The sequence below is a fragment of the Rhea americana genome, unplaced genomic scaffold (assembly GCF_003343005.1).
Source record: "Rhea americana isolate MKP2758 unplaced genomic scaffold, rheAme1 scaffold_49, whole genome shotgun sequence".
Lineage (NCBI taxonomy): Eukaryota > Metazoa > Chordata > Aves > Rheiformes > Rheidae > Rhea > Rhea americana.
Window position 1 is genome coordinate 118,993 of NW_028186634.1, and position 20,994 is coordinate 139,986.

General features: G+C 36.5%; 1 protein-coding gene and 1 long non-coding RNA gene across 4 annotated transcripts in view; one reads left to right on the plus strand and one right to left on the minus strand.

Moving 5' to 3' along the window:
• The window catches only part of LOC146588859 (uncharacterized), a 21,252-nt gene extending 6,633 nt beyond the window's left edge, over positions 1 to 14,619 (plus strand). Inside the window, exons 3-4 of the long non-coding RNA XR_014897313.1 lie at positions 12,079 to 12,211; positions 12,659 to 14,619. This is a non-coding gene — a long non-coding RNA (uncharacterized LOC146588859). The remainder of the gene's footprint in view (positions 1 to 12,078; positions 12,212 to 12,658) is intronic.
• Positions 1,923 to 20,994, minus strand: part of CARS1 (cysteinyl-tRNA synthetase 1) — a 35,702-nt gene continuing 16,630 nt past the window's right edge. For all 3 annotated transcript variants that reach the window (XM_085317094.1, XM_085317093.1, XM_085317092.1), the window contains 13 exons: positions 19,595 to 19,707; positions 18,919 to 19,047; positions 18,566 to 18,695; positions 18,145 to 18,248; positions 17,022 to 17,119; positions 15,364 to 15,553; positions 14,774 to 14,842; positions 11,756 to 11,837; positions 6,603 to 6,683; positions 6,167 to 6,234; positions 4,696 to 4,755; positions 3,393 to 3,476; positions 1,923 to 2,228 (listed from right to left, as the gene is read on the minus strand). In XM_085317094.1, the coding sequence (XP_085173220.1) occupies positions 2,094 to 2,228; positions 3,393 to 3,476; positions 4,696 to 4,755; positions 6,167 to 6,234; positions 6,603 to 6,683; positions 11,756 to 11,837; positions 14,774 to 14,842; positions 15,364 to 15,553; positions 17,022 to 17,119; positions 18,145 to 18,248; positions 18,566 to 18,695; positions 18,919 to 19,047; positions 19,595 to 19,707 (1,343 nt within the window). In that variant the 3' untranslated portion in view covers positions 1,923 to 2,093. The remainder of the gene's footprint in view (positions 2,229 to 3,392; positions 3,477 to 4,695; positions 4,756 to 6,166; positions 6,235 to 6,602; positions 6,684 to 11,755; positions 11,838 to 14,773; positions 14,843 to 15,363; positions 15,554 to 17,021; positions 17,120 to 18,144; positions 18,249 to 18,565; positions 18,696 to 18,918; positions 19,048 to 19,594; positions 19,708 to 20,994) is intronic.

The window sequence follows — 20,994 nt, forward strand, 5'->3', positions numbered from 1 at the left end:
AATAGCAATTTCAAAAGTAGTTCATGTTCAGGAAGGTAGTTAACCTCAGTGAAGCCTATCCTGGAGGATAGAGATGATTCAGGTTTAGGACTCCTAGTGTCCTAGTTTGCAGAACTAGCTCTGGAGTCTAGCTAGGAGAGCAGGGAGTTTCCAGTGGGATAACTTATCTGGCTGAGAAGAAGTATCTTGTGACTAGATCTGCCTAGGCACATCCCATACCTTCATGGATATCGTGCATGCACATGCATCTTGGAAAAGCAAGATGGGATCTGTGCTTGAGGAGAGATTAAATGTTAGGCACGAAACAAAAGAAAAAGAATACAGAGCACTGCAGAGACCAACATGTTACCTATAACAAGTACAGAGAATGTTCACAAGCAAGAGCTGATAAGATTGATAGAGTTAGAATCCAGAATGGTGTAATAATGCAACTAATTCTCTTATGTTCATAGACCAAAAGGATGGAGAAGTTGCCCTCTTAGTTGTGGGTGGCTTTTTAACTACCACCGTACTGCTTAAACAAGTGCTTATACAATTAATTAGAAATCAGCAGAATACATCAAACATTGAATGCAAAAATTAAATGTTTTTTGATCATCTTATTAATGGCAAGTTAGAAGAAAAGTTCTGTAAAATACAGTTTAAAAAGATGGCTGTGAAAGAAGCTCCGTTTTCTTTCTGCTACACAAAGGTCACATGCACTTACGCTTTAATGCAGATTTTATATTCAGTGACAAAATGCACGTTGCTTCTCACCTCACTACTATATGTTTTCAAAGGCAAATGTAGGAAACTAGACAACAAATTATTAGGCCTTTCTTTTACTCCAAATCTGTAGGTCTTCATACTTCAGAAGGAATATATGAAGATAAACTGAAAGCAAAAATGTTTGTAATTCTTAATTAGGGAAAGGAACATAGTCTGATGGTTATAGCATGAACCTAAGAGTTGCAAGAACAGAGGTATCACAATTCTTACAATGACTAACTATTTGACCTTTAGTGAGTCATCTTGAGACTATCGAATATGTGATGAATATCATTTTGTATGTTGGGTACTTAGCTGTTACGCAGTTGTGAAATAGGTGAGATATTTTGTACGATTTCATAACTAAAGGGTAGTAGGCACTGCCAGTGAAATTTATTATTAAGCAGTAAAGTACTGTCCTTGGTTAAACCGTCATGTCCAAATCAGTCTTGAATGAGTGACATTTTCCTTGAATTTCCTACTTGCAAGCCATCTACAAACTGTATCTCAGTTAGGAAGCATGTGTTGCTTTCCCTTGGGTCTGAATAGATAATTGGCTACTGTTCTCTGTCTTTGGGCAGTTTTTTTGTTCCCTAAGGTGACAGCTCCAAGAATGCCTCCTCTGCCCAGATCTCCTCATGTCTTTCCTACCTGTTTGCTTAATCCAGGTACATCTTCCTTGTAGCTACCCACTTGACTGCAACTGCAAGTTGAGCAAGACGATGATGATCTGTCCCCTTTTGCAAATAAGCCTGGACTTCTTTAGTCTAGCCCTATGGAAGGGACTTTCTGCTTCTATTGTGTAGCATGTCCTGGGTATATTTACGAGAGTTTTTAATAACAGCAGCCAGAGTATCATAGTAGAACTACTCATTTTTTCCTGCTTACATAACAATATCAAAATCATCTGGAAAATACTTACTATTCTTATTGTGGGACAAATTATTCAGCTTTAGTAGTAAGTTTTGCTTACTGTGACATATTCCAGAGCACAAGCTACACTGGGTATTAGATAGATAGAGATCGGAATGCAGGACAAATTAACTGAAGCCTGGACAGCTATAATCAACAAGAAACCTTGTGTGGATTTGCTGACTGAGCAGCATCTTCCCAAATAGAACTGGCAACCATTCAATCTGCCACTGTTCTTGCAAAGAAACTTATCAGAGGTTGGCTTTGCTTAAGAATGGATTTTTATTGACTTTCCAGATGACATTATTAATCCACGTAAACAGGATTTTCACTTTGCACATAATAGAAAGTGTAAACATAGAGATGAGCATCAATATATGCTCACTTTTCAATGATGACTCAGCACTCGCCTTTTAAAAAAAGTCCTGTTGCTGTCAATTTGCACTTCCATTCTGAACCATTTGTAGATACTCCTTATATAGCTTTTCTTGGGTTTCATAAAGTTTCTTCAGCTTCTTAATTTGTCCTTTGCTGAGTTCTTTGCCTTCTATATCATGGGTAGGAAACCCCTGGAAATTTTTTAGAAAAAGAATATTTAAGATAAATGGACTTCCAGATACTTTGACTGCTTTTGCTCCTCATGGAATTGTGTTCTTTCCAAGTGAATCATGTTTTAATAAGATAGGGGAATTATATCACAATTAATGACAAACTGTCAAGGTGGGATGCATCTTTGCTAACTCTACCCATCTAGAAGTTAGACAACTACCTTTGACTACTTGTCCATGCTCCCTCCCTAATTAATGAAGGGGCAAGGTGTGCACTTATTTCTGTCCTGCTATCTATACTAAAGAGGGGAAGCTTACACAACTAACTCCTAGGCAGTTACAGTTAAAAGAGGTTCTGACTAATACTTAACCCCTAAATACATGCTTAAAAAAACCCACTTTTAATCATACTAATATTAAATCCAAGGCTTTAAGCAAAAGCAGTAAGAGGCTTGTATTCTGAATGGAGAAACTACTATGACAGATTTTTGTGGATCTTCTTACTTGCATGCTTATTTTCCAATATTTACATTATCTGTATCATGCCATTCTTACTTATCTCTCGGGCCTGAATTTGCACAATTGAGGGAGATAGAAAGAAATAGGAGCAATGTCCTAGATCAAGCCCCGAAGAAACCGTGCTGTTTTCCAAGTAACACCTTTAATGCTAAAGGGGAGCAATCTGAGAAAAGTTGTCAGTACAGCTTCGTCAGAGAGCCTTTGCCAGGGAAGAGTGAAACAAAGGGTAGACCTAAAACAGAAGCACAGGGCATCTCTGAAAAACATGGCTGTTTCCATCACTTCTGGCAGAGTTAGGAAGTCTGTAGAGCTGCAATTTTTGCCTTGCAACAAGCTATTAAAAAAAAAAAATCTGTGAATGAATATCATGCAGGTTCTTACCCATAATACCTAAAGGGAATCTTTGCTCTCTACTAGGATAGCCAAATGAGACCAAAGTAAAATGAAAGTCTCTTTGAAATGATGGCTAACAGATAACTTTGCTCCCCAATTCTAGGTATGGGCAAGAAAATTAGTATCTTCTCCTCTTTCTCTCCTTCCCTCATGTTAATAGCACTGCTCTACAGGTTTTGGAACAGGATCAGCTATGTACCCATAAAACTAAATATGTATAACTGTGGAAGGAAAACCCTTCCCCATCTAAAAAAGAAAGTCTCTAATTCTTACGTTTTCATCATATATGGAATATTTATCACGTTCCAATTTAAACATTTCGTGTGGTGGAATCTTCATCTTTGCCAGTTTTGCTGCCTGCAATATAAACATGTATTAACTGCATTAGCATCACAGTGAATTACTGACAGCCTGTCTTTTTAAAAAAACATCCCCTAAATATGTGCAAAGGGAAAGGTAGACCATAATTTGCAGATCAAGGAGCACTGAGTCACAATTGTTTATTACATGGAAAGGAAATTTCAGTAAGGAACAATTCAGTAAATCTTGGATGTGTTTGTCCAAGAAAATACAAATAAATTGATATTTTAAACTTACAGAGAACCACTTAAGAAAAACTATTCCAGGAATTCAAAATGATCAGTTTATACTCCCTAAAAACTGCATTTATATTGTGCTAAACTTGCTTCCTTAGTTTTCTAGGTGTAAGCATGAAGTGAAATAGTTGCTATGAGCAAAGAATATTCAGCAATGAGCTCACTGCGAAGCGAACCGTCTTTATCAGCACTGTCCTGTTGATGAGGATCAGGACGCAAGTAATTGCATTGAAAACTAACTGAACTTTTACTTATTTGTGAACAAGTGCATCTCAGAACCATTTCCAAGTAGTTTATGCCTAATACAAAGAAATCACCTTTTTGAGAAGAGCTAACTGCAATCCATGCAAGATAAATCCTATTTATCTACTTTTCTCTCTGTAAATGTACTTTCTCAAAGTTTACTTCCTCTGTTTAACCAGAAACTTAGCTGAATTGTCAGAATCATTGGCACAGTAAACAATCTTTTCCCCTTATGAGTTTATCTTCAATAGCTGCCTACTTCTTACCCAAAACCTAAGCAGCCTAAAACCTTTGAGTTGTCATAATTCTCTAATTATAGAACTGAAATGTGTTTTTACAAAGCACTATATTCCAGAGTTTAAGCACAGGGAGCAGGTGGACTCTTAACAAGATCTGTGTTCATACGTACCTCTGACACCAGAGAGCAAAAAAAAGTGATACAAGCAAAATTCTCTCTAATGGGAATGTTAGACACTGCTTTGGAAATTAAAGAGGCAGTACCTTTAGTCTCGGTCTCAAAAATGGCTGCTTTTAAATAGGTACCATCATGAATCAAATCTAAATTTCAGGCAAAAATTATTCTGAGCAAAAACTTGTGAACAAAAAAAAAATGGAGGTCCAGTTGAGCCTAGGCAAAAAGCTTGAGCTCTAATGTAATCTTTCCTGCACGTGACTATTGCTACGTGACTATTGCTACTAACACTTCAATATAAAGTTAAAATGATCTGAATACTTACCTCCTGCTCTTGTCTTCTTCTGGCTGCTTCTTCTTTCTTCCTTTTCTTCTCTTCTTCAACCTATGAAAGGTAGTATTAATAAGTAAAGTTCGTTTGTATTTATAAATCTGAGTCAATAGCTCCCCTGGATATCTAATTATGGACAGAACTGGTAGCATGACCTACAGTAGAAATACTAAGTCTTATAATTAGGATTGTCTGATACTTCTACTGTACGATTTTGTTTTCATTTGCTTTTATTCACAGCTAAACCAGTTTTAACTGTCCAAAGCATTCTGCATCCTAAGCATATAGCTATGAAAGAATATCTGCAAAGGAAATGGTCCTGCAATTTCATAGGGAAAATGCTCTTCAAACATTTAAAAAACAAACAAACAAACAAAAGATGACGACTAGTTTTCCCTAGTATTTAAAGCCCTTGCCCCAAAACCATGGAGACACTGGAGTTTCACAAGGAACAGTTGTATCCCTTGATGTTCCTAGGGAAACAGCTATCCAAATTTAACTAAGTTTTAAGCCTCTGAAAAATCTCATCCCACATTTGCTCAGGAGAGACCTGTTAGTTCTCCAAGGCTTCTGTCAGTACTGAACATAACATACCTGCCAGGCAAAATGTATTTTAGCTGCAGGCCCCACCCAGCATCTATATACAAACTGCCCTCATGTGCGTTTTTAATGAAAACATCTGAAATGTTGGCTCAAAATAAATTCTACTCCCCCCCCCTTTAAAAAAANAAAAAAAAAAAAAAAAAAAAAAAAAAAGTCCTCAAGGAAAGAAGTATCTTGGAAAGTCTTCCAAACATCTCTAGTCATGATGGAATTTTATTATTTGTTAGAACTGAAGACAGACATATGAAATGTCACTTTAAAAGGTTGCAAAGTCAAACATTAATGCTAGGAAGTGCCAGAAAGGGTTGCTGTGCAGCCCTTGTGCATGTAAATTAGGATTTACAATCTTTAATTACATAGCAACATGAGAATTTTTGTCCACAGACCCTGAATATCTCTCATCGATGCTACATTAGTTATGATTTAGCCATGGCATTTTGTTCTCACATATCAAAATAAATACAGTCTAGTTTTATGGAAAACATCAACTTCGTTTGAGTTTTATGGAAAACATCAACTTCGTTTGTTCAGATGAAAGAATCAATTTCTGATTGGAATCAGCCTTCCAGAGAGATAAGGGAATATGTATGCAATACTTAAAATATGGAAGTTCTTTTTTTTTTTAAAAAAAACATTTAGAAGTATTCATTAAATCCTACAGAAAATTTTCAAGCAATTATTGCTTCAAAAATCCTTTTCCTGAATACCACACAAGTTTTAATATCAGTTCTGGTGTTATTTTACACATTGTTAATGTGTTATGATCTTTTTTTAAAAAAACATTTCCTTGATGTTTTGTAAAGCATCCATAGCTTATGCCTTATTTTACATGTGAAAAATATTAAATGCTTAATATAGTAACCTTTTTCTTTTCTTCTCTTTCTTTCAATAATGTGTCCTTATCCACTAATTTGACCACAGTTGGCAGCCCTGAAAAAGCAAAAACAGATGAATGAGTTTTCAAATATTTGAATAATCAAAGATATATTTATATACCCTATGACAACTTTTCTTCTGCAAATGCAGCTGTATGACTGCTCAAAACTGGCTAAGCAACTGGATCCTTCTGCACAAGAAGATTCCAGTGTACCTTTTTACTCTCTATACATTCCAATATAAACTTATACAGCATACATCTATAACTCAGAAGCAAAATGTGCTAAAGTATTCTCAGTCTTCAAGTTTGTTGGATTATTCCATATTAGTCTTTGACATCTTGGTGTTTCCCTATAGCTTAAGAAAGTAACAAGATGACTAAAACAACTACCTACAAGGTTGCTAGGCATGTAATTGTGTACCTTCATGATCTTCAAATCGAACACCCAGTTCAGGAAGGACATCATCTCGAAGAGCATCACTCAACTGCAGCACTTCAGTTACTAGAGTGCATGGAAAAAAATACATTTAGAGAGCAATATTTTGTGAAAGTATACTTCTATTGTGCTACATTTTTATTTAAGTGCAGTTAAAAAATTGGCACTCTCTTAGATTGATCAAAAAGGACTTTTGTTTTAAAGTGACTAATATTTTATATTTATATAAAATCTATTTATATATATATATATATATATATATATATATATATATGTATATTAAATATATTTAGCCATCTTTCAACTACAGAGAGAAGCAGCACATTTATTTGCAGGGACTCAAAATTCATAAATTTCTTCCAAGATATCCTCATTGCTCCTGAAAACCATTATGCGAGTTCAATTCAGTAACATAATCATGTAGAAGACCAAAAGCTCTTCATTGCTAACATTGTTAGCAATTTGTATGATGTTGCAATATATGTTTTTCTACCCTGAAGAAAACTGTCTATAGAACCAGAGAATGTTTGCATTAACATTGCATGGAGAAATGTCAAAACAATAAAATAACAGCCCTTCAAAAGCATGTCTAGTTAATGAGCTTTTAAAAAAATGTCTAGAGGAAGTTCTCTCTTCCGTTGCATTTCTGTTCATTACATATTTTCCAAGCCTTTTTCAAACACACCAGTTGCAGCAGAACAGAATTTTGATTTAGCTTTCTGGAAGGTGATTGGAACACCATGACTAACCTTTTCTTCTTTTCTTGCAAGCTTTTTAAAGAGTGTTTAAAGACAAGTRATTAAGAACTTGAAACTTAGCCAAAATAGATGCTGTTAAGCCTTTAAGAGGAAAAGAAATCATGTAGCAGAGAATTTGCTTGGATGAGGAAAGCTGTATCAGCTGAGAGGTTGCAGAGCAGTTAAGAAATCAAGAGGAATCAAATGAATCAAGAGGACCCCATATACTACTGTTATGAACCTAATTCAGTAGCATTTTTTTAATATCTTATATTAAATCTTATATTTAGGAGGAAACACTTGCCAAATGTGGCAAGATATATACTTAGGCTAGTTCATACCATGTGCTTTAGATAAGTGTTCGCCCTTTTAGCAACCTTCTCATTTGTTTAAAAAATAAGCAGTAATAAGGGTCTCAAAGGTAACGATTCAGGCAACAGCAGCTACTAATCCAGATTCCTTTTATATGCAAATGCTGCACATACCAATAGATACAAGTACCATTCCCAGGTCTTCATTTGTTACAGAATTCTCAGACCCTTGGGAGCGTTTAACAGCAGACACAGCGTTGATTATCCAACTACCAGGAAAAGGAATGGATGCCCTATCACATTGTGGAGTAATATTCTTTGCTAGGGAATTAGCAGAGTGACTGTTTTTGCACATGAAAGCATTGCATTTTAGAGGAGCAGTTCTGTCTGTCATCAACTAAGTATTTTTCTTCATCCAGAGCAGGTATACGCAGCGAACTGCACTCATGTTTGATGCCACTCTAAAGAAGCCAATTAAGATAAAGCAGGGATAAGTTTACCTCATTAGCTGTTAATACTAAAAAGTGTTGTCTCTGGCCTAGGTGAAGGAATTAAGCATGTCATGTCAAGAATGTATCAGATGTACCTACTTCTCATTTTATATCATAAAACAGTATCTGATCAGTTACAAATATTTACTTACCTGAAACTATGAATAATTGAAAGTATAAGAAAAAGAAATCCTTCGAGGCAGAGAAGAATATGACGTGTACACAAAACGTGCATCATTTATGAATCATTTTTGAAAGAATATAGCCTCTGATCAATTCAAGGGTGTAAATACAGTAGTTCTTAGGGCTGCAATGTGCCTACTCCTTGCATTTGTTACCTCCAGAGGGATGTTTAGGGATTGGCGGAGGGTTTTTTATGGGCTGCCGCAAGCCATAAGCAGTTATCCTTACTGAGGACTGTGACAGATAGAATAGCAGGAGATGCTTCATCGCCAATGCTAAAGACTAGCTAGGAATGAATTGGAATCTAGGCACTCTATGACAAATATGAGGGGGTCTTTGCAGTTGGTCAAGTACTCAAGCAAAACTTAAGGATGCACAATGCAATGAAGTTCTGCACAATCAGTCACTGAGGTCTTCTGCAGAAATTTTCTGCATTTCTTTCTCTTGTATAGGTAACACAGTATTTTCCTTTTTCCTTTTATCACCATTGTTAGATAAAACATTATTCCACAATGTGATAGGGTATCCACTGCTTTTCACGGTAGTCAGGTAATCAGTGCTTTGTCTGCTGTTAATCACCAATCAAGATGCAGCTGCAAATGGTCGGTCTCCTATGTATATACTAATAAGCTTATAAGAGATAATTTATTTTATTAATATATTTGAATGTTAACTGTTCTGGATGATGATAAAATTTCTGTGAAGTTTTATAAATGGCTATGCTGTGAAATGCTTTTATATTTTATATAGCGAGATGGGGACAATTGTTTTTTAGTGTGCAGGTTTTACAGAAGAGACATCTTTTATTCAGCTGCTAAGAGTATTTAGAGCAATACAAAACATTCTATTTCATATTTAACTTCATTTGGCCAGGATCTGGCTACGAGAGGAAACTTCACTCATGACCACGTAGAGGCAATATCCCCAGCCATTAATCAGAACAACTCTTACAATAATGATACATTCCCTGCAGGCAAGAATTTAATGGACACAGGGAAGCAAAGCTGTAGCATGTCTGTTCAGGTCCTCTCAGCCCGGCTTCCATCTGTCAAACAGTTTGGTCAGAGGTCAAACTCTGCTCAAACTGTAAAGTTGTGCAACTCCCCCTGTACCCCCCACCAAACAACTCTAGTCTTATACCCCAATTTATTTCAGGGAAAAATATCCAAATGAGGAAGTGTGGTAAGTGGTCTAGCACTAAGTACCTTCTCCTAAAAATGTCCTACAACTACCCCATGACATTCAGACATTAAAACTGTTAAAAATGAGCTCAGCTTAGCTCAATCACCAGAGAGCAAAGAAAAAAGCCTCATATAAAAAAAGCATTTATGTTGAATTGTAAGAGACTAAAGGTCACATTTTAGRCTGAGGATATACACAAAAACTTCTTGAATTTTATTAAATTACGTAAAATATTTTCTGCTGGAACTGATAAGCCTGTTTCTCAGCATCAGTTAGGCCTATAGGAGTTTGGCAATAATAGCTAAGTAGTCATATTAGAAAATATAGCTTTGTGTTTTAAGGTAAACTGTTAAAGTTTACCTTAAAACTAGAAGAATTCAAAACAGTAATGGAACTAGGGTTCACATTCTTTACCAGATGAATAGGTCATCAATAATATACTCCAAGTCACTATTTTTGTAAATTAAATCTGTCTATCTRTCTGTATATATTATAAACATGTACATCTCCCTATTTTGCCTCCAAGTATCAATTACAGTGATTAAAAATTAATTTTAAGAAAATGAGAATCAAATACAAGCTGAAGATGCATAAAAATCCACAGGGAATGGCAGAAAATAATAAGAACTCAATTAGGAAGTAACTGACCCATAAAATCAAAGAAGGCTTAATTGAACAGCATTTGTAACACTATATAATCCGCTGCCAACACTCAGCATGCTCAAAGCTTTTCAAAGGAAAAAAAAAATATCCAAAACAACTTCCAGTAAACACTCAGATGAATTCTCTGAAGAGAGCACCGAATTACCATCTGGGAAGCTACAATTCCAACTGTGTTAAGAAATAGGAAGGAACATCTCTGCCTATTTAAACACAGACAGTATTATTCATAGAATCATAGAATCAGTARGGTTRGAAGGGRCCTCTGGAGATCATCTAGTCCAACTCCGCTGCTCAGTAGGGTCACCTAGAGCATGGTAGACAGGGTTGCATCCAGGCGGGCCTTGAATATCTCCAGAGGAGGAGACTCCACAACCTCTCTGGACAACCTGTTCCAGGGCTCTGTCCCTGCCCCCTTGGCACCCTCCCTTCAGGTACTTACACACATTGATAAGATCCCCCCACAGTCTTCTCTTCCCCAGGCTGAAGAGACCCAGCTCTTGCAGCCGTTCCTCATAGGGCAGGTGCTCCAGCCCTCTGAGCATCCTCGTAGCCCTACGCTGGACTCTCCCCAGTAGCTCCATGTCTCTCTTGTACTGGGGAGCCCAGAACTGGACGCAGTACTCGAGATGAGGCCTCCCCAGGGCTGAGGAGAGGGGCAGGATCACCTCCCTCGACCTGCTGGCAACACTCTTCCTAATGCACCCTAGGGTGCATCATTGGCCTTCCTGGCCACAAGGACACATTGCTGGCTCACGGTCAACTTGTCATCCACCAGCACTCCCAGGTCCTTCTCTGCAGAGCTGCTCTCCASAAGSTCAGMCCCCTGCTTGTACTGGTGCACAGGGTCATTCTTCCCGAGGTGCAGGACTCTGCACTTGCCCTTGTTGAACCTCACGAGGTTCCTCTCCACCCAGCTCTCCAGCCTCTCCAAGTCTCTCTGAATGGCAGCACAGCCCTCTGGTGTGTCAGCCACTCCTCCCAGCTTGGTATCATCAGCAAACTTGCTGCGGAGGCACTCTGTCCCCTCATCCAGGTCACTGATGAAAAAGCTGAACAGGATGGGACCCTACCGAGCCSTGGGGGATGCCACTAGCCGTAGGCCTCCAACTAGACTCCACACCTCTGATRATGACCCTCTGAGCTCTGCCTTTCAGTCAGTTCTCAATCCACCTCACTGCCCACTCCTCTAACCCACACTTCCTGAGCTAAAGTATTGTATAGCAATCCACACTTCTTCAAGAATGCGAGATCTCTGGAGGGAGAGAGCATGGCTACTCTCATATCTGGAAAGCATGGAAAAAAAAAACAGCCCTCTTCACTCCTAAACTTTTCGTTAAGTTAAAAGAAGTTACATTTAATTCATTAAGAAGTTAAAAGAAAGTAAATTTAACACCTTGTGAAAGTGTTTCCCAAATTCTGATTTAATTTTGTACACACASACAGACATACGTTACTCTTGTTCTCTAAGCAAAGAGAGATTGCATCAGTTGAATTCCCTGTCCTCCTGCCCAAGGTTCATTCTTATCACCTCTCAGTCTCAGATGCAACAATACTGGAAAGAGCAAACTTACCTTTCTTCTCTCTGGCAATTTGTCGCACTCCCTCTCTGAACTCAGAAAGAACTTGTAGATATGGCATCACTGCAGATTCAATCTGTGGAACAATTATTTCTACAATTAGTTATTCAGAATTTAGAGTTAAATCATGTCTTTATCCACTTTATGTGCTTGTGGGTGGAAGTCAACCCTCGGGGCAGATATGGATCAATAAAATTGTCATTGCTCTATTGAAGTCAAGGGCAAGACTGACTTGCACTAGTTGACAATTTTGCTTTTGAGCAAATGAAGCCAACTTGAGAGCTTCCACTCTCTATTCCTTCTTCTTATCCTTTCAGTTATGCAGATACATCAGTTTCAGAAGGCTATGCTATGGGCTGGATAAACAAAATGCAGTACAAGGATAAGAACAGCTGTCAAGGCTATACTGGAGAACTATACCCAGATGAATTGCCCCTTCATGATCTGAAGGTAACTTACCTAGGTCAAACTACTTGTCAGAAATAATACCAGGTGCAACTCAGGTTAGGACTTATTGCATTAGAATACAAATCTATTCCTCAGAAGTTAGGTTATCCTGATTTTGCATTTGTTACTATTTTACCCCTCACCTCCAGAAAAAGGAGGGAGGGAAAAATTGTGTTGAATTGTTTCAGATGTAAGAAAACACGAAAGCTCACAGGAATGTCTTGAGAATCCTGCTCTCAGTGGTAGTGAACAACAACAACAACAAGCAATTATTTAACAGTAGTGAACAACTACAAAAATAACTACAAACAGTGTTGCCTGCCAACACCTCTCTGGAATCCTAAGATGAGAAGCTAGGTACCAATAGGACTGGTTATATTAAAAGTTTCATTTCTTTGAAGGATAGGATAGGGAAAGACAAAAGCATTTACTCTTTTGCTTCCTCTGCAGTTTCCATGTGTCTTTACCCATCTGTTAAATCTCTGTGACATACTCCTGTGCAATCAACAGATCGAAGAGTCTGTTATGCTCTAAAAATACCCACATGARACAAACTGAGGAGCTCCATAAAAACTTTTCATAAATAAAAATACACGCTATAAAACCAGCTTCACAACTGGAACCTATGCTGATAGGTTCAGCAGAAAGAACAGACTGAAAACTGAGCAAATCGCTTCTCCACTGCACTCTCTACTGAAACTTGAGATATGCAAATGAAGTGGCATCACAAAAACATGTCTTGTTACTACTTCATTATGTGTCAGACATCTAAAGATGAAAGATTTTGATTTCCAGAACAATTAACCTCATAGCAATGTTCAGTTCATTTGCAAAATGAGACTCTGGAATGTGAGGTTTTCCTGCTTCAAGTCTCTTCTGCTCCCCTTTCAAGTAAGTTATTGAACCATAATAATTAAAAGCCCTGAAAGAATGAYGAGTGTAAAGAGGATTGTGCCTTTTTTGGAGATAATGACATTCAGATCTATTGATTCCTTCACTCWTTTGAACAAAGAAACAATGGACCTGATCCACAGCCTTCTGTAATTAATGAGAAGTTTTTCAACCTTGAACATTCACTGAGTAATTTTTGCTAAGAAGAAGTATCTGTGTGGAAGACTGAAGTAGGTATATTTAAAGGTAAAGCTAAAAACATTTTTGATAATAAACATCTTAATATCATAACACTTAAATCAATAATTTCTTAGGGGGTAAAAATGGAAGTTTCCTCCTGTGAAGCTACTTAGGGATACCTAGCTGCTGGTATTCTTTGAATTGACATTGCACACAATAACAAAAACTGTGAAAATCACGTGGATTTTACTAACAAGTGTTAAAATCCCCCTTTTGCACCAGATTCACTTCATCCTGCTAACCTTGGCAGTGCTACTTTAAAACAATGAAAAGCTTAGCTTTGTGTTCCAAGTCATTGCCAATTCCTCTGTAAAGCGTGTCTGTTGTAAACACTGCCTGGAGTGTTAAATATGGATTTGATTTTCATTTTCCCTAAAAAGATGTGTGTCGAAGTGCTGCTTTTCTCCTAAAATTTAAAATAATTCTGAGCTAAATTAAAATTCATTATTGATGTTTTTTTGATTGGAATGCTCAGCACCTTTCTTATCCGTGTTATATCATTACTGAAGATTTCCACAGCACAGTAATGTAAGTACTTGCCCAGGCAAATATCAGGTGGATGTTCAATCGTATTCTTCAGTCACAAGTGATTTTTTTTCTTTCCTTGGTGATTATAAGGGATTTTTTTTTATAGAGGAACAGAAAAATGCATGCTGTTCATATCTTTGTGAGACTGTATGAGACTGGCATTAGAAAATACTGGGTATCAGATGCTGCATGTAAAGAAAAATACTTGGACAAATCACTGCCATTTTCAGGTCAAAGTTTCATCATGAACAGAGAGCAAAGTTGACAGGTTTTCACATGGAGTTGTTTCTCATGCACGCCCCAAGAAATGTCTCTATTATTACAGAGTCCACGTCCACTTTCATTACACTTCTCCCAAGCATTCCCAAGAAAATTCTGCATCATACTGGTACTGCTGGGGAACCAAAACAAAACAGCCTTCAAAAGCCAGATAAATTCTGTGGTTATAAACAAGATCAGAAAAAGAGATTGAAATGAGGATGAAACTCCAGCTGCCTCCAGGCTGCTTTCTGGTATACCATAAGTATCTTTAATCAGTGTAATTATATTTTTTGAGACTACTTAACATACAAATAATTGTAATGAGTCTTTAGACTCTAGCATGTRCTGTCTGTAGTCAACATGTGGTTTTCTTAACCAGACTCATCATTCAGAAGACAAGCTAATTCTTCTTCTGGTTGCTGTACAATTTGTCTGTCATTAAACTAAGCAAACCAATAAAAAAAAATCCAAGTACTATAGAAGAAAAAAAATCTGCCTCCTAAGCCAATTAATTGCTTCAGATTCAAAACTTTATCAGCTGCAAGAATAGAATTCAGCTACATGTCAGTAATGTAATCACTTTAATATAAGCTTTTAAAGGACTATAAAGAGAATTTTGTACAGTGTACTTTCTCCTTCACTTACATTTACGTTTTGACTATTTCCTCCAACAGGAAACCCAATTGCATCATCACTGTCTATGGCACCAAATATCTAGTCAGGGGGAAAAAAAGTTGTTATACATTAAGTAACAGGTATGTGAAAACTAAGCAAAATCATTATGTACTAGAGTTTTGAAGCCACCTAGTTGATTTAACCGACATAACTTACTGCTCTAGTAAGAGATGTTCTGGGTTTTTTTTTAACTGATACAGCACACTAATCATCAACTTTCAAGTCTAGCATTAATGCTGTAAGATTTTATAATTTGACTTTTTTTCTACTGTCTAATTCTCCTTGCATGTGTTAGGGGCTTCCTACTATTCCACAAAACATTACATAAAGTTAAAAAATAATATAAAGGGCTCCAAATTGTTCCTGGTGTAACAATCGCTAAAAATTGTGGGGCGGAGGGGGAGGAGGGGAAGGGTGTTTGCAGTGGGGCAGGGAAAGGGAAGGTCTTTAGATTTCCTGCAAGATTTAAACAAAGACTGTACAGATCTCTACATACTTGAAAAATACAACAGTAGTAATTGCACAGTGCAATAGCAACTTCAATACTTGCTATTACATACCTTTAGCATTTGAGTTAGATAGGAACTGATGTTTTCTAAAAGAAGTCTGTTTGGCATTTGTCTGGCAGATTTCTTTGCAGCAATATAGCAGTTGCTCTGACTGACTAATGAACGCATTTCTTCTAAGACAGAGCGAGTATCAATATTGTCACACAGTGCTTCGTGAATTGCTGCCTTCTTGTCATAAAAACTAAGAAAAAAATTATAATATTTATGTCAGAAGTATCTGCAATCTACTCTGAAGAATATCTCCCATCTACTCTGAAGAGCTGCTATTAGAAGAGTAAAGGGGGCCTAAAAGTGAGATAATCCTTTGTTAGTCACAGTTTATATTTGAGGAAAAACAGATGAGCAAGAGAAAGGCATCATTATGACTGCTGTTTTGCTTCTATGAACAAAAGCATGCAGGATAATCTAACTGGCAACAACTGTCCAAACAATATAAATAAATACATAAATATCTTTTTCCTTGGGAATTGACTTTTTAATACCAGTTTTTACAAGCAGAACAATTTGGTTATTTAGTACCTTCCTGTATTTACTATGTTCTTACAGTATTGCTCTCTTTTCCCTGTGTTTCAGGTGAGTTTTCTGTTTACTATTTTTCCAAGAGGAACACCAGTTTGGAAGTTGAATTACCACAAACTGAGATGTTATGAAGCTATTACAAGCAGATATAAGCAAGAATTTCATGCAAACATTTGTAATGCTCATAAATAAGCATAATAATTAAAAAGGTACACAAAGGGCCTCTACTGGTTCAAATGACATACTTTTTCCAGAGAAAAAAGAACGAGAAGAGGTAGAAAAAGGAGGCAAAACCAAACATCCACAGAGCTTATCTTCTGTTCCTCCCAATCCTTTGTCCTCACATTCCACCTTTCCATTACTATTTTTTTTTTATCTATTTTAAAAAAATGGTTATCTCCACCAGCCATGAATTGAAAATGAAATTTTCAAAGTACATCATTGAACTGAAGCATCTGCACTCAGACATTCAACAGTAACCATCTCTATTAACAACAATAAGTTGCCCTAGGAACAATTTAGTATTTCCAATAAGCAAGAAACATCAATTTTAAATTTCACAAATAATAAAAACCATACAAGAAGCTGTTCATATTGCAAACAATAATGATAGTTTCATTATAAAAGTGAAACACTGCAATATTAATATTCCCTCAATTCAACAACAAACATTGTTTTCAAAAATTGGCACTCTAATCTCTTCTTTTATGCTTTTAGTCAAGTAATTTAACTTCAGTTTGTCTCAGCTTACTTACTGCACTTCGAAATATGTAAAATACTATTTTTACAGTTCTGAACACTATCAGAATTATCAGTCATTCCTCAGATGAARAGATAGAATTTAAAGTAATGAATAAAATGACAGCTATATAAAAATGTAGTTTTCTTTCCTCATACAAATAGAGTGGTGAAGCAGACAAGTGTACTTTTCAAGTGAAGTTATTAGATTTATCTATATCTCATAAAGCTGTTGCCAAGTTAAATTCAGTAACTTGTACAGGACTTTGAGATCCTCACTGAAAGTGCTACAGAAGTATCAGTAGTAAGGCATTTTGCAAGGGACAGGGGGAGAAATAAAACATGCATCTACACAAAGGCTATTCACAGAGAAATAGGAATGTTCCACTCACTTTTTGTTCAGCTCTGCTTCTTGGTTTTCCCATTTCTGAAACTGGCCTGACACATCAGTGGGAGCTCGACGAATATCCTTCACATTTAAAAAGAATTCCTATAAAAGAAGAATATAGCTCAAAATCAGGTTAAATGACACACACCCAATATTTACTATGAAAAGGTCTATTTCTTACTTAGCCTTCTAAAGTTGATGGTTTCAATACTATTTCAGCCAGGATCTTTGAAACATCTGTCAAAACAGGGAAACCCACATAATCTGCGTAACTCTGCAAATCACAGTAGTACTGTAATTCAGTTCCAAATCTTGGCTCTGACACCACATAATACAGCACCATACTCTAACATCAAGCTGCTGAAATACAAATCCATTTTTAAAAAGTTATGCTTTTTATTTAGATGGGAGTTCTTAAGGCAGGTTTTTAAGTTTTTTGCTAGCAATGTAAGCTAAAGAATAAAAATGGCTTTATAGTAAAGGGCTCTTTCAGGTCAGCATCCTGCTTGGTAAGAAGTCATTTTGACTTATTCCACAGCCCAAAATAAATGCTTTATATAAAAAGCATAACAGCTTCAGCCAGAGAGACCAAGATCRATAATCTGAAAATGCTGTCCAGTTTTCTTGGGGGAAATATGGTTTTAAACCACTGCTCTAAACTATGCAGAGAACAGTGTCTGACCCCTCACATCCCAGCGACAAGACATAAAGGGAAATGCTTTATGTATGTGGTGAGGAGATACGGTAGGAACTCCCTCTTCTTTTGGCTGTATTCACGTGAATTCTGATCTGACAGATATATTATGAGAGTGGATGTTGGACTGAGTCTTAAAAACAAGCTTAGCTGAGAAAATAATCTTGCATACAAGTGCCAAGCTGCTCAGAAATGTTAAAACTTGGAGAACCTGAGAGAACACCCAGCTACAGAAAAATGTAGCCATACGTGGAATTTGCATGACTTTTGCGGTCAACAGTAGCTAAACAAATATTGGGGAATTCTACCTGATGAATTCAGAAGGCAACTCCTTCTTGTGATATGACCCCTATATCTTTGAGTTCTATTGCCTGAAGCAGGTATGACAGCACAAAGGGTAGAGAGATGGAGGAAGAATGGAAACCTTACTTACACTCATAAACTTCTCATATTGAATAGCTGACTCCATGGTATTATTTGAATAATCCAGTGTATCCTTCCAAGAGTGCATGAGGAAAGCCAATCGTAACTGCCGGGCTATCAGTTTTAAAATAAATATGGAAAATAATCATAACCTAAAGTATTCTTATGGCCTCTAATACTGTAGTTGCTAAGAACATCACAATCTAATATTCTTACTCTCAATACAGCTACAAAAAAGGGGACGCATTATCACCCAGACTTTCCAGATGAGGAACAGGGAAGCTGTTCTAAAGTTATTTAGCTATTTAGTGATGAAAAAGGACACCTGAAGTTAGCCACTTCTAGAAACTCCACTTTGTGCCTAAATAGCAAAATTAACACAGTCATCACTCAAACTACATCAGAAGCATTCAAATTCCAGTTATTTTTACCTGTRTGCTTCTTCAGTGCATCTTTTATGGTAATGAAATTCTTTAAAGATTTGGACATTTTACAGCCAGCAATTGTTAAGTGGCCAGTATGCAGAAAATATCGAACCCAGTGATCATTTTCAAAGTATGCCTGCATCAAAAACAAAAGAACACAGAAGATCCAACACTGTACAAATATATATCACAAAACAGAATAATATAGGTATGAATAAATAATGAGAAAAAGTTATGCTTATACAGAAGACATGTTGTTTAAAAATTAAAAATTTACACATGCATCTGCATAAGTTGCAATCAAAGCTAAGCATGTAGCTTTCTCACTGGAGACTGAAGGCCACTGACAGTTCATTCACCTCAGACTGTGCCAGTTCATTGTCATGGTGTGGAAAACGGAGATCAAATCCTCCTCCATGAATATCCATCGACTCTCCTAGAATGGATCCAGCCATTGCAGAACATTCGATGTGCCAACCTGGACGGCCCTGTTTAGATAAAGACATTACTTTATTACTAATTAATTGTTTTCCTCTCTGGCCTATGTACCATTTCCTCATTGGTATGCCCCTAAGCAGTTACACCTATAAAGAAATTAAATACAGAGTTATCTAGAAAAAAAGATTCACAGTCACAGCTTCATAAAAGGATGCTCGTTGGACTTCAAGATCCAGTATCATATATATATCTATGACAACTTGATTATACAGACTATACAGAACACAATCAGTATGTTTGATCACAAAATAAATAAATCTCTGCAGATAAAGACCAGATAAGTAGGGGACAACTGACTAATAGCAGTCATCATAAGCCTACAAACAAACTTGTGCTTAAGAAGTATCTAACAGACAGATTCTTAATTATTAACATACGTATTCTAAATCATTTAATGAACACAGCAATRGAATGTACAATTGAACACAAGACCTCTATGATCTAGACATCATTAATACGAGGTATCGTATTTGTATATTATAAATCATGGTATTTAATGGTTGTAGAGGAACTAAATCTTGGTTATAACATCCTTACCTTTCCCCATGGAGAGTCCCATGAGGGCTCTCCTGGCTTGGAGGATTTCCACAAAGCAAAATCATTTGGAGAATGCTTCTCACTCAAGCGATCAGTTGAGATACTCAAGTCACCTTTTAAAAGGGAAAATAAAAATACTTACGTTTTATTTGAACACCAGCACTACTGATTCTTGTCTCTTTGAAAACTAATAAGTGAATTAAAAAAAAAAATTCAAAATTCATCATAATTAACCTTGCTTATTCCTTTGCTTTTTGATCAATGCTTCGTTGACAAGAAAGCTTACAAGAAGTATCAGCTGCACTGCTTTATAAACTTTGACATAAGATTCATCTATATTCTTTCTGCAGCACAACTCCAATCTTCCAGTTTTAGAAATAGCAATACAAAATCACAAAAAAAATATATTCATAGGCAAATAGGGTAGCAGAATCAATTCACTCCAAAATTAGAAATAACAAAATTAAGACTGACTTAAATCTGCACAGATAATATGTTCATGGGATAGTTCTTCCATCCTTTGTTTCAGTTGCTGCACAGGATGGCTAGTAGTTGTTCAATATCTCTATATTGTTTTCATCATAAATGTGTTGTGTATTAGTCACTGTGAGCTCCTTCTGATCATTTGAGATGTACTCTTATTATAATTATAGCATCTTAGCTCTTGAAAACACAGGGAATTTAACATTTTTGCAAGACCAAGACAGTAACAATATCACCTACCACATGAGAATCCAACACAGAGATTAAAGCCAAAGTTTTGTTAAGATTAAAATTGTTGACTAGTTTTGATATACACTTTGAGATACCTGCAGTCCAGTTTTTTTAGAACGTTTCATTAYGTGATTTTATTTGCATTAGGTACAACTTTTAAAGCTCAGTATTTCTGTTGCCTCTGCAAGTCAAAATGACATTATCTGTCACAGTATGGACAATTATCATGAATGAGTCAGGGGAGCTAAACTGACAAGTGATAATCTGTATATGCATACTCCTACTTGTATTAATCACTCTGCATTGGTTCGTATTTGCAAAAGGAAAAAACAACCTAACAGTACTATCTGGTTCTGTGGTAAAAATTATGCATTCATGTTACCATAAAGATGGTGGTTTACGTCAGCAATTTTTATTTCACATTTGCATAGGAATTTCAATTCTAAGGATATAATCCCATGCAGTTTAATGCAGCATCTCTCTTGGCCATTGCTTGCTACCTTAACTTCACYTATGACTTACTTAAAACCCTTCTAATATTCTGTTGATGCATTTTGTGGATGATTGGTTACTGTAACTGTACTGTTAGGAGGAGCTACTCAATGAGACATGTTTTACTGAGTGTTTTAAGCTGTCCCTCTACTATGGCTCTTATCAAAAGACCTATATTTGGATTTAGTTCAACA